The 12,127-nt window shown below is 38.0% G+C and overlaps 7 protein-coding genes and 1 non-coding gene across 8 annotated transcripts; 4 read left to right on the top strand and 4 right to left on the bottom strand.

The window, feature by feature from the left end:
• Window positions 1-223: 223 nt before the first annotated feature.
• On the bottom strand, window positions 224-985 carry PRE9 (proteasome core particle subunit alpha 3; the record flags this gene model as incomplete). The annotated part of the gene is made up of 1 exon (XM_002496813.1): window positions 224-985. One exon carries the CDS (start codon window positions 983-985, stop codon window positions 224-226), a length of 762 nt encoding a protein of 253 aa, XP_002496858.1.
• Window positions 986-1,208: 223 nt separating this feature from the next.
• On the top strand, window positions 1,209-2,591 carry URN1 (Urn1p; the record flags this gene model as incomplete). Its single annotated transcript, XM_002496814.1, has 1 exon — window positions 1,209-2,591. The coding sequence occupies one exon, from the start codon at window positions 1,209-1,211 to the stop codon at window positions 2,589-2,591; it is 1,383 nt and encodes a 460-aa protein (XP_002496859.1).
• Window positions 2,592-2,677: 86 nt separating this feature from the next.
• Window positions 2,678-6,220, bottom strand: CAF130 (CCR4-NOT core subunit CAF130; the record flags this gene model as incomplete). The annotated part of the gene is made up of 1 exon (XM_002496815.1): window positions 2,678-6,220. One exon carries the CDS (start codon window positions 6,218-6,220, stop codon window positions 2,678-2,680), a length of 3,543 nt encoding a protein of 1,180 aa, XP_002496860.1.
• Window positions 6,221-7,354: 1,134 nt separating this feature from the next.
• On the top strand, window positions 7,355-7,912 carry SUE1 (Sue1p; the record flags this gene model as incomplete). Its single annotated transcript, XM_002496816.1, has 1 exon — window positions 7,355-7,912. The coding sequence occupies one exon, from the start codon at window positions 7,355-7,357 to the stop codon at window positions 7,910-7,912; it is 558 nt and encodes a 185-aa protein (XP_002496861.1).
• Window positions 7,913-8,139: 227 nt separating this feature from the next.
• Window positions 8,140-8,212, top strand: ZYRO0D09834r. Its single transcript has one exon. It is a non-coding gene; the product is annotated as a tRNA-Ala (tRNA).
• A 42-nt stretch (window positions 8,213-8,254) lies between these two features.
• Window positions 8,255-8,725, bottom strand: ZYRO0D09856g (RidA family protein; the record flags this gene model as incomplete). Its single annotated transcript, XM_002496817.1, has 1 exon — window positions 8,255-8,725. The coding sequence occupies one exon, from the start codon at window positions 8,723-8,725 to the stop codon at window positions 8,255-8,257; it is 471 nt and encodes a 156-aa protein (XP_002496862.1).
• A 21-nt stretch (window positions 8,726-8,746) lies between these two features.
• PEX4 (E2 ubiquitin-protein ligase peroxin 4) lies at window positions 8,747-9,208 on the bottom strand (the record flags this gene model as incomplete). The annotated part of the gene is made up of 1 exon (XM_002496818.1): window positions 8,747-9,208. The coding sequence occupies one exon, from the start codon at window positions 9,206-9,208 to the stop codon at window positions 8,747-8,749; it is 462 nt and encodes a 153-aa protein (XP_002496863.1).
• Window positions 9,209-9,370: 162 nt separating this feature from the next.
• On the top strand, window positions 9,371-10,222 carry PHB1 (prohibitin subunit PHB1; the record flags this gene model as incomplete). Its single annotated transcript, XM_002496819.1, has 1 exon — window positions 9,371-10,222. The coding sequence occupies one exon, from the start codon at window positions 9,371-9,373 to the stop codon at window positions 10,220-10,222; it is 852 nt and encodes a 283-aa protein (XP_002496864.1).
• Window positions 10,223-12,127: the final 1,905 nt, after the last annotated feature.

Raw genomic sequence — 12,127 nt, forward strand, 5'->3', positions numbered from 1 at the left:
AGCAGCTAAGAGGATAGTGGCAAGGAATCTTGCAAAGTATCAATTGCTCGTCGTTATTACTATTATATTTAGTTGTTGATATAGTTGTATATATGTAGTAGTATAGTTAATTTTAAGATTCCAAAAGGTTAGAATAGGTTATATCCCCCATGACTCAATCACGACACACGACCTTCAATTGGAACGTTAAAATACTGGAAGATTTGTACCAGTTTCAAGCATTTTATTCTTCATCTTCATCTTCACCAGCCTTGGTGATACCATTTTTTACCAATAGAGTTTGGATTTCTTCAGGTTTGAACACTTTTTGGTACAATTTACCATTTTCACCCAATTTAATAGTAGCGAATTCGACCCTATCGTAAGTAAGAGCACTAGAATCTGTTGTTTTTGACAGAGTCTTTAGAGCTAATTCAATAGCACCATCAACCTTAATATCATCTTTATAGTCTACTTGTAGTAGGGTTTGAGCAGCTGAAGTATTAGCGCCCACACTAATGGCTTTCCAACCGGTGTAATTACCTGAAGGATTTGACGTATACAATTGGTAACCATAACGATCATCATAACCTGCGTAAATGAAGGAAACACCAAAAGGTCTTAAACCACCATGTTGAGTATAACCTTGTTTAATATCACTTAACCTTTTCACCAAAATTTCTACAGGTATATCTTCGTTGTAAGTTTTGAGATAGTTTTGAGCATGGATTCTAGCAGTGTTTATTAGAATTTCAGCGTCTGATGTAAGACCCGCCACCGCAACTACAATCTTGTCATTCAACCTGTAAAGCTTTTCCGTTGAAGTATCTTGTTCCAGAAGTTTGCTAGTAACTTTCCTTTCGGCTGCAAGTACAATTCCATCTTCAGCCATGATACCAATGGCAGTACCAGCATGTGAGATAGATTCTAATGCATATTCCACTTGGTATAGACGACCCTCGGGTGAAAAGATAGTAGTTCTTGAATCGTATCTTCTGGATCCCATTTTGTAAAGTTATTGATACGAGGTTCCTATTACTCTGATCAATTAATCTTGTGAAAAGGTTCCTTTTAATGGTCTTCCTCCTTTGCCACCGTATGTATGCGAGTGCGTTCAAGAGGCCTTAAAAGTTCGGGGAACTTTAACCCAATATTGAAGCCACGGGTGATTTCTTACGAAAGCTCATCGCATATAGTTTAAAGCACAGAAAGAGTGTAATAAGGTGCCAATGGCTCGTATCTGGCGCGAATACGTTGCTCCTGATGGTAGGAAATACTATTACAATGCTGTTACCAAACAATCTACTTGGCATAAGCCAGAATCCCTTGATGAAATGGATGAGAATAGAGGAGTGAAAAGATTCAAAAAAATTGAATCAAAACCACATGTAGCTTTGGAGCTATACCACGGTTGGCACCTAGTAATCTGTGATACTGGCAAGAAGTTTTATTACAATGTAGAAACCAACGAATCTGCTTGGAATCTTCCTGATGAAGGAAGTCGAAATCTAATTGATGCCTTGGATAAAAATAAATTAGTGGCACTAATAGGATTGGCAAGAGGTTATTCACCTGGTGGATTGCACATTTATGAGGAATTGGTAACGGATTTGGTAAAATTGAGACAGGAAAGAGAAGCTAAGAGGGCAGAAGGAGATCAAGAGAAAGACGAAGCAACTGGGGAAGAGGTAAAGGATGAAGATGAAGAGAAAGACAAAGCAAATGGGGAAGAGGTAAAGGAAGAAGATCGGGATCAGAATGATGGGGAGGATAATGATGCGCAAAATGGCTTAGTTGCAGGGTATAGTTCATCGTCAGAAAGTGAAGATGAAGGTGAAGGTGAAGGTGAAGGCGAGGAGCCGCTGAATATTCCAATAACGGAATCTGTCGAAGAACCTGTAGATATCTCTGGGGATAAAAAGGCACTATGGGATTTATTCACCAGGTATGACTTAAATCCTTATTCAGCTTGGCCATTTGAAATGAAAAAAATTCGTGATGATCCTGATTTCCTCAGAGTTTTAGATGATTCAGTTAGAGAGGATGTATTTGAAGAATGGTGTGCACATGCTATATCGGGAGACCAAGTTGAGCCAGTGGATGAGATAAAATCGGAAGATTTTGATGAAGAGGAGGATCTTGAACCCACAAAGTACCATTATTTGGCTCATATTGTTTCTAAATCAAATATTACTCCGACAACGATATTCATGGATATTAAAAATGATAACAAATCTTCATTCAAAAAATATAATATTAAAGATTTTCTTACCTCCAAGAAAGATCAGGAATCATTTGTCTCGAAACTGTTATTTTATTATAAAAGGATGAAGTTGGAAGAAAGAAAAGAAGTATTCGTCCAGCTTTTAAAACAAAACGGTAAGACGATCGAAGAAAACCTTTCTAATGACATGGATAAGGTGCGACACTGTCTGGCTCAAGAAATCGACTCTAATGATCCATATGCTGTAGAGACAAAACTTTTCAAGATGGAAAAATTCATGGGACTATGGGGGAATTTATCGGATTTAGTGGAAGAACCCAAATACTATATTTTGGGCATTCGTGACAAAATGCTAGAATTGAACGATTATTTAAAAATATATGTATAGTTACATTGATCTGGTATTACGGGCAAAGGTAATAGTAAAATGAAATGAAATAATGTGCTACTACTAATAATAATAGGAATAATAACCTACTCGTAGTGCTCGACGTTAGGAGGATAGTTATCTACCAGATAATCAAGGAGACTCATTGGAGTCTCAGATTCGGGCAGAGGTAAAATCTCATTACCTTCGTAGACTACCTTACGCCCTATTAGCGGAACAGTAGTATCAAAGGAATATTTTTTAATGAAATTCCTCAACGCTACCACAGCAGCATTTTCCTCCTTGCGATGCATAACGGGTGATAAAAGACTTATTAGCTTTCGATTGTACTCCGAATCAACAGCCTCATTCCCATTAATATTATCATTTTCAACCATACTAGATAACTTCTTATTAGAATCTGGTGGATTGTTACTCAACTCTTCATCATCCATTGGATCGCTATGCACTTCTGCTACCAGAGCTTTCAATTCAAAGAATAAATCTTTGGCCTCCGGTATAATGGCAATCCAATTCATCAAAAGCGTTTGCAATTCAAAGACACATTCAGATTCACGGAAATCAAACTTACCCTTTTTAATGAAAGCTCTGACCATCAGGCAAATTAATTTCATGAGGCCTACTGCATAAAGAGACACATTGCCATTTTCACCATCGTTAATGGTAGCTTCATCTTCCATAGGTTCTTCACCTATCCACTCCTTGGATTTCTCCGTCAAAAAGATGGCGGCATTTGTGAAAAATTCTTGTAAAAGCATTTTAGTTTCAATGCTGGACAACTGTATCGAACCTTGTCTTGAAAAAGGCAAAGAAGTTCGTACTTCAGGGGCCTCCTTGGTCATTTCGCTTATTGATTCGTCCCCATTATCATTTTCGTTGTTTTCATCAAAAGATTTCCTTAGGCCCATTACCAGTTCAAAAATGTAGTGAATCAAAGAGTGATTTAATTCCATGTGGGTAATAAACCATATGAGAACTCTACGAAACCCACTACACATCAACATTTCATCCATCAGTCTCCATGCAACTTCGTGATTACAATATACCATTTTTTCGAAAGTCGAATCTTTACACCACATCTCGTAAATATCATCAGGTGAAATATCTTTCAATTTGTCAATAACTTGAGAACCGCGGCTACCATTTTGGTGATGAAGCTCTGTAATGTTACCTAAGACAATTTCATCTTGCTCGTTTTTCACACAGGTAGCCACAGAGCCTAAGAGAAGTAATGATTCTATCTTGCTGAGACTTTGTTTGGTAGCTTTGTTTGTCAAAGAAATAATTGTGTTCGGATCTAAATCTTCAACGAAATGGTAGTTTGGTGAGTAGTAAAGATTAGACATCCGAGGAATATCTCTCCAATCTTTTCCACTGTAGTCAAATTCAAATGAACCTCCAGACCTAATTGCATGGGGTTTACCTGTCGTTGACATTGACACTGATGTAGTTGGGTTTTGTTGTGGTAGAATTTGTTTTGGAGCTTTATGACCTTCGTATTCGTTTTCATAATCCTCATCCTCTAACATTTCATCGTCATCAAAAATGCAGTTACATCTTCTACCAAATCCTTTACGCGCATGAGTCTTCGAACTATCTGTGTAATCGTCATATTTGTCGAATCCTGAGTAATCTTCTTCTCTTGATGAAAGATCGTTATAATCTTCAAACTCATACTCGAACATGTATCTGACATCTTCGTCGAAACGGTCGCCCGGTTGTAAATCTGAGAAAAGGCTTGTGACATCTTCGAGTTCAGAACCAAGTGCTAATAGAGCAGCTGCATGTGATCTTAGTTCAGCGTAGAGCGCACCTTGACAAAGCTTTCTTCCGTGAGGAGACATGAAAGTGTTCAATGATTCGTGCTTGATATCATGCTTAGTAGCCTCAACGTGACCGTTCAACACCGTAGCTACAATGGCCCTTAGGGCAGCAGCACCACGAATAGTAGCACGTACCATTAAAGGTGTGTCAAACGTCTCGAGTTCTTCTTCGATACGATCAATTTCTAAACCAAGGAGAATGACACAGGTCAAATTTTTCCATAACGATATGAGTGATGATAGGAAAGGATTTAGTTGTATTGGCAAATGTTCATATAATTTGTATATTGTGTAAACGGCAATGATGTCTACCATGCAGATGAGTTCTAAATCCTGAGTATTAAATCCATGCGGTAACCATTTATCCAGCTGACTTCTCCAATCGACGTTATCGTCGCTATTGTTAATCGAATTTAGCCGCTCAAAATCGTCAAAGTTTAATCTAACCAAAGAGGCATCAATAATCTTTTGCATATTAAAACAAACATGGAATCTCCAATCACAACCTTCTTCGAATTCTAGAGTTTGCTGAATTTCAGGTGTCAAAAATCCCAAAAACATCTGATACAATAAATCGAGAGATATAACGTGTTTATCATTAGGTGCCGGTTGAGTCAAAGGATCCACTAGTCCGGCAACTATTTTAAATTGTAATTGTAATAATGGTGAAGATGAATTATTCAATTTTAAAACTTTCATTAGAATTTCATGTCGCACTGCTGCGTGAGACATTAAATTGGGCAATTCCAATGACCCATCCTGATTTAAATCAAATGAAAAAACTTGCTCATTTTGATTCACTTGATGATGATAGTTGTCTGAGTATTCTTCAAGAGCAGAACGATCTTCATCGCCATAGAATCCACTATTCAATGACGCCGAGGAAATATCTTGAATAGCAGAACGTATTTGATCTATTATTTGTATCCTCTCCTCCTGATCGTTGGATTCGATTTGCGAAACCGCTTCTATTTCTTTATCGTCAGAGTCAATCAAATCGAACAAAATTTGTTGAGACACGAAGGGATGGTTGGAACCTCTTGTTTGTAAAGTGTACCAGGTGAAATAACCTGAGAAATCATAAACTCGATTGTAATTAATCACTGTGCGTTTTAAATGAACGCCATTACCGTATGAAATGGCTCTTCTAAGCCATTTTTCACAAAGTGGTACCACTGCTAAGAAATAATCTACCAATAAGTTGTAACTGGGGTCTAAAATCAATTCTGCTGCTCTATATTTGGATTGTATCAAAAACGATAGCGGTACTTTCCACTCACACTGGTTAACATTTTCACAAGGTAACCATACATCTTCATTCTTGAGTAGAAAATGCAAAAATTTTAAAAAGATATCATCATCACTTTGCCATTGGGATATCAAATCAGAATGTAATTTGCCCTTTCTTTCGACTTGTGCTAGCCATTTACGCTGATTCGAAATACATTTTGGAATTGATGGATTTGAACCAGACGGTTTTAAAAGTGCTAAAACTGAAAGACCAGCTCTTGTTGTTAAGAGAGCCACTATAACCATTTCTAATAACAACGAATATTTCAACTGTGGATCTTTCCAGCTCTTTGAGTCCCTTAATAACCTATCTAAAAATTCGAAACGAGCATCGTAATCTAATTCACGTTCAGCTAATAGTTCTTCCAGTGAAATCATCTTTAAATCTAACATGTCTTCATCTTTTAAAGCCCCTAAAGGTATATATTCTTCCTTATTAATGTTATTACCATTACCGTTGAATGCAGATTCTGTAACATTACTACTATTAGTCTTCGACTTCCGCTTCTTAACCATTGTAGAATAAAAATAGTGTTATCACACTTTGGTAACTCAATAAAAGGCAGTACGCAATATATCGGTTGAAATCAGTCGCAACACATCGATTATCTTAAAATGCACGTCGAAAGGAAGATGGAAATATTCCTTTGCTGATTGTTTCCCTTCTTTCTCTTTTCTTTTTAGCGAAGATAAATTAAAAATGAGAAACTGAAACTGGATTTCACTAGACGCCTACAACCTGCACTTTTGGTTAATTCAATAGGAAGTTTAAGACATAAGTTAACGCCATCGAATATTGAACCCGCCCACCTCATATGAGAAAGAGGAAGAGGTAAGGAAAAAAAAAAAGTCTCTATCATTTTATGACTTGTTACCCGGCTTTATAGCGTGGTGTGATTATCGCATGATATTCACGTGGTATCTATATATCTATATATGAAGGTGTATTATTGCATTATTGTATTATTGTACTGTTCATCTATTAAATGTATAATTGAATAGTTTGCCATTCACAGCTCGTATCAGGTACTTGTTTTCTTTCTCAATCTGCATTATCGTTTAATTCGCTCGGATCCAATGGATCCTACCTTTCTTGGACTATCTGAAATGCAACTTCAACTAACAAAACGTTATCGGGCACAGACATTTAAAAATACACCCTATAATGATCCACAAGTAATTACGTACTCCATGGTGCATACGAGAGAGCTAGTCTAAGGCAAGGACTATAGAAGGAGCAGATAAGTAAAGAAAGCACCAACCGGCAGAAATAGAGATAACAAGATTAAGAGAACGAGCGCTTATGGAATACGAAGACGTCCAATTGAGTCTTACTATGATGCACTATCTGGTCTTAATGCTGTATAAACGTTATCTGTTGTCTTGATAAGTTCGTTATTCTATTATGGAGAAAGAGAGGAAATGAATCATAAAAGTAGCACGTGATACAGTAGGGCCGATATTTCCACACCCCGAAATTTCCGAGACTTTCTGAAGGGTGCATTTCCAACAGAAGCATAGTCTGCATATATAAAACCGAGAACAAATTGATGATTTGAAATCATATGCTACTAATACCTCAGCTAATTGTCTTACCAAAATCTGCTGGCTAGATTAATACAAGGTGCACACTACGAGTGAATCATTGAAATGATGAGTAAACGGCTGTTTAGTACTGCTACTATTCGTAGCTTCAAGAGAAAGTGCTGTTCGAGTGATATATTTAGATCTATGCCTCGGGTACCAACTACACAATTTTTAGAATCAAGAGAGTTAACGAGGGATATCCTATTTAGTGGTTATAGACCTGTCATGTATCCGGTAAAGGAGAATCCACTTTTCAAAGAACGCACGAGAAATGGGGAATTAACAGACGAGCTACAAAGTCGCCATAACAGTGGACTACGACAAGGGAGGACCCAGGAAGAGGAAAAGGAAAGTGGAGAAGAATATAGCGTTATTGCGGGTCCTCGAGGTTGCGGTGGTATTGCGTCTGGTGGTGCAAGTGGTACGTGGAGAAACGGTGCAAAAATGCCAAGTAAATTATTACCATACAGTTGGTGGTCGACTACGTCTATGGGTATGGAATTTTTCCCCGAGTGGGAAGGTGTTCCTAGGCATGTGGTTAGGAAACTGAAGCCGTTTGATCGTGGACACGATACCTTAGACATACTAGAATCTATAAAGGTTAATGGGAATCCGAAGTAGGGTACTGGTGCATTCGGAACTAGAGGAAACGGGACAGAGCTTCAATTGTTTTATAGCGCTTTGATATTTAGGTTAGATTTTCGATATAAGGAGTTATCATTAGGAAGAATGTATTAGGAATCTGATGCACAGGGTGGTTCACTGGATTTATCAATTTATTACTCTTTTTAAATGATATGAATTTGGAATTTGAACGGCATTTCCAGTCTTAGAATTAAGCTTTTAAAGGGCATGTGGCGTAGTTGGTAGCGCGCCCCCTTAGCATGGGGGAGGTCTTCGGTTCGAATCCGGACTTGTCCAATATTTTTTTATCGACCAAACAACCGACATATGCACGAAAGCTCATAATTTAGATTCTCTAGATTTAGTTACAGCTACACATTCTAATTCCACCTGAACTTTGGGATTTGGAAATGCTACTACGATACAGCTTCTCGCAGGCTTCTCGGGGAAGTACTTTTGATAGATTCGATTAACAACTGGAACCAACGCAGGATCCTTTACAAATAGTAGCACCTTGATTACACTGCTCAATGATGAACCACTTGCCTCCAAAACTTTTGACAAATTTTCAAATGCATTTTTAGTCTGTTCAGCTGGACATTCGGGCAATTGATCTTGATCATCAGTACCTAGACATCCGGATGTAAATACCAAATGGTGAGCAGAGGAAACCACAAATGCAGGTGATAGAAGAGGATTTGAAGTACCCAATTGATTCCAGTCAACTCTTGACATATTCGATGCTGTTCCTACTGTAGTTTTACAAAGCTTTGTAGTACCGTATTCCAAGTAGTAGTAACCCTTTCTCATTTTTTTTTTTTTTTTTTTTTTTTAAGATTTTATATAATAATGGACTAATCCATAGTAAGCATTCATATCATTAGCCTTTAAAATATTCGCAATGTCGACATTAAGAGGTGATGAGGATACTGGTTCATCTAGTAATTGACCAATTGCTTGCACGACATGTAGAAGATCCCACGCAGGTGACCAATGCTGTTTGGTTAAAATATCTAGACAAATCTCCCCAGTACGGAAGTCTACATTGGCATGAGGCATTGCATATGGCTCAAATTTTACATATGGTGGAGACATAGGATATTCTTGAGGCAGTGACAGATGTAGTCGGAAATTACAACCTTCATAAGGCGTCCCACTTGGTCCTCTTATAAGAGCTTCCCACCTCGTTAAATCTTCCTTAGGCTCCATGCCAACAATCAATTGACTGTAAACCTCATCGCCTTCTTTCAAAACTTTGGTAATGGTCTTGTACTCTTTAGCTGCTCTTGACATTTTTTTTTCTTTTGTATATTGAGTATCCTTTCTTCCTGTTTAGCTCATCCGATAGGGATGGGAAAAGTCTGAACTAACGTAACTTTGAAGATGCATTTTAATTCTGAACGGAAAAAGAGTGCAAAACAGAAGAAGACGAAGGACTAAGAACTAATAGGCATAATGAGTTCTAGATTGGCAGAAACTGTGGCTAAAGTTGCCATCCCCTTGGGTATAGTTGCAAGTGGTATACAGTACTCTATGTACGATGTTAGAGGTGGTTCCCGTGCTGTGATCTTTGATCGTCTTTCAGGTGTTCAACAGGAAGTAGTGGGTGAGGGTACCCATTTCTTAGTCCCATGGTTACAAAAGGCTGTTATTTATGATGTTCGTACTAAACCCAAGAGTATTGCCACTAATACTGGGACCAAAGATATGCAAATGGTTTCATTAACGTTGCGTGTTTTACACAGACCACAAGTTTTACAACTACCACATATCTATCAGAATTTAGGGTTAGATTACGATGAAAGGGTTTTACCTTCGATTGGTAATGAAGTTCTTAAAGCTATTGTAGCCCGTTATGATGCCGCTGAATTAATTACTCAACGTGAATTGGTCTCTAATACAATCAGAGATGAGTTATCAAACCGTGCATCTGAATTTAGTATTCGTTTAGAGGATGTTTCTATTACCCATATGACTTTTGGTCCTGAATTTACCAAGGCCGTTGAACTAAAACAAATTGCTCAGCAAGATGCCGAGAGGGCAAAATTCCTGGTTGAAAAAGCCGAGCAAATTCGTAAGGTATCGGTTATTAGAGCTGAAGGTGAAGCAGAAGCAGCTGAATCCATTTCAAAGGCATTAGCAAAAGCTGGTGACGGTCTTCTACTAATTAGAAGATTGGAAGCCTCCAAGGATATCGCTCAAACTTTAGCCAACTCTTCAAACGTTACTTACTTGCCAAGTCAACAATCTGGTGGTGGTCAAGAAGGTACCTCTCAATCTCTTTTGTTAAACTTGGGTCGTACGTAAGATGGGTTTTTGAATTAGCAATAGATTTAACAAAAAAAAAAAAAAATACACTGTAAATGACACACTGACACTTGCTTTCCCAATCAAGGCAATCTGACGCAGCGACAGAATTCTTATTCCTTTTTTAAAAAAATTATAATATAATTAAAATTAAGAATATTTAGAAATATAATTAGCAATTAAACTAACTCATTATGCGATAAAAAATACACTACCATTATCATCATCATCGTCACTTTACAATTTTTTAGGGTACTGAACCAAAATCAAACGAATCAATTTCAACATTATAAGGATTTTGCGTGCTAGTGGGATTAGCCGCATGGCACACCACTACCTATTTATTAAACTGCACCGTTGTGCGACAAGAATAATTCGAAGACTCTCACTTTGCTCGAACTAATAAAATTGAATACCGTTATAATATATACAATGCCTATACCATTGTTTGTCTTCACATGCTCCTCGAGAAGGAGCTTTTTTAGAAGCCAAAAATCAGATCGAACTCGCAAAACAGCTTAACTTTAACCAATGAATAACGTTGCATAAACGCCTCACATCTGCGCGTTAATAGTGTATAAACTGTCATCGTAACATAGGGATTTGATAGTTCCCCAAATGAATACATTTGACAATCGCTGCCTCTCCCCCATCTGTTAATCATTCTATCGCTTTTACCAAGGCAACAATATCCCCCCCAGATACATTGCTGTTGAAACAAAAAACATTTTAGAGATATTTACAAGTCCATTGCTCCATTTTACAATTTGTACTCTCTGACAGACGAAAATGATACGCACCCCCCCATTATCAAAAGTTATCGATACTAACAACTATTGTCCCCCAGTATTTTACTGCCTCAAGATTTCGAAATTACGGATCAAATAGCAACTTCAGGAATATAGCAAAGAGATTGACGGAGTTTGTCACAACTGCGATGACAAAGGTATTGTTGATGTAGCAGTCTCAAAATGCAGATTCGTAGTGTACAATTGAAAGCAACCAATGACACCTAAAAGAAACATTGCAACCAGGCAGCACCTCTTGACGCATCTGCGCTTTACTATGAGCTACATGTAGGACAGATCAATGGAAACTTCCACTTCGGTAATGTAGTAATGTACAGCGGATAAACTGCTTGTGATCCGACAACACACGCAAGGAGATGTTTCTTCCCCAGCCTTCAGTAGTTCCTGTTCTTCTTTTTCTAAGGAACGATCGTCACGACAACGCGCTGCTGCACGACGCTGTATCCTCGAGCTTTGCAACACTCTCCCGCCTCAATTCAGTTCTATCGATCAATTAATCAATGCATCCGTTCCCCACAAATCAGAGGTTTATCAAGTTGTTTCGTCATGATGCAGCGATCATAACACCACAACTAGAGCTATAAGGAAGATTTTTGCAACATGTCATCAAGAGACTGCAATTGCAACCAACTCTGATCTTAGACTTCGAGGCATCTTTAATTTCTTGGCGGAATAACAACTATTATCTTTACGTTAGCAACCAATTATGTTGCTAATAATATCTTATAGATCTGACAGCAATATGTCAAAAAAGAGAAAAAATGCCTAGGTTATTTACGATAGCGTGTTCCGTGAGCGTATGACGCGAGAGATCCTTTGACTCGAGGAGAAATAACGCGGAATAACTTTAGCGCCGACTCCCGCCGACTCCTTTGTGGTAAAAATATGATCCGTTGAAATGTGCAACCATGGATACCATCGGCAGGGATGATATACTATGTGCCAAGGATCGAAAAAGATTCGGGTTTAATGATTTGACGACATAGTTCGATCCAAATATGCTCATAAAAGGAGTATTAAAGGTCTTCGAAATACTCTCGGAATCAACATGACATGTATCTAGTCAGCACCTCAAGAATCTTTCAAGCTGCTCACC

The sequence above is a fragment of the Zygosaccharomyces rouxii genome, assembly GCF_000026365.1.
Source record: "Zygosaccharomyces rouxii strain CBS732 chromosome D complete sequence".
Lineage (NCBI taxonomy): Eukaryota > Fungi > Ascomycota > Saccharomycetes > Saccharomycetales > Saccharomycetaceae > Zygosaccharomyces > Zygosaccharomyces rouxii.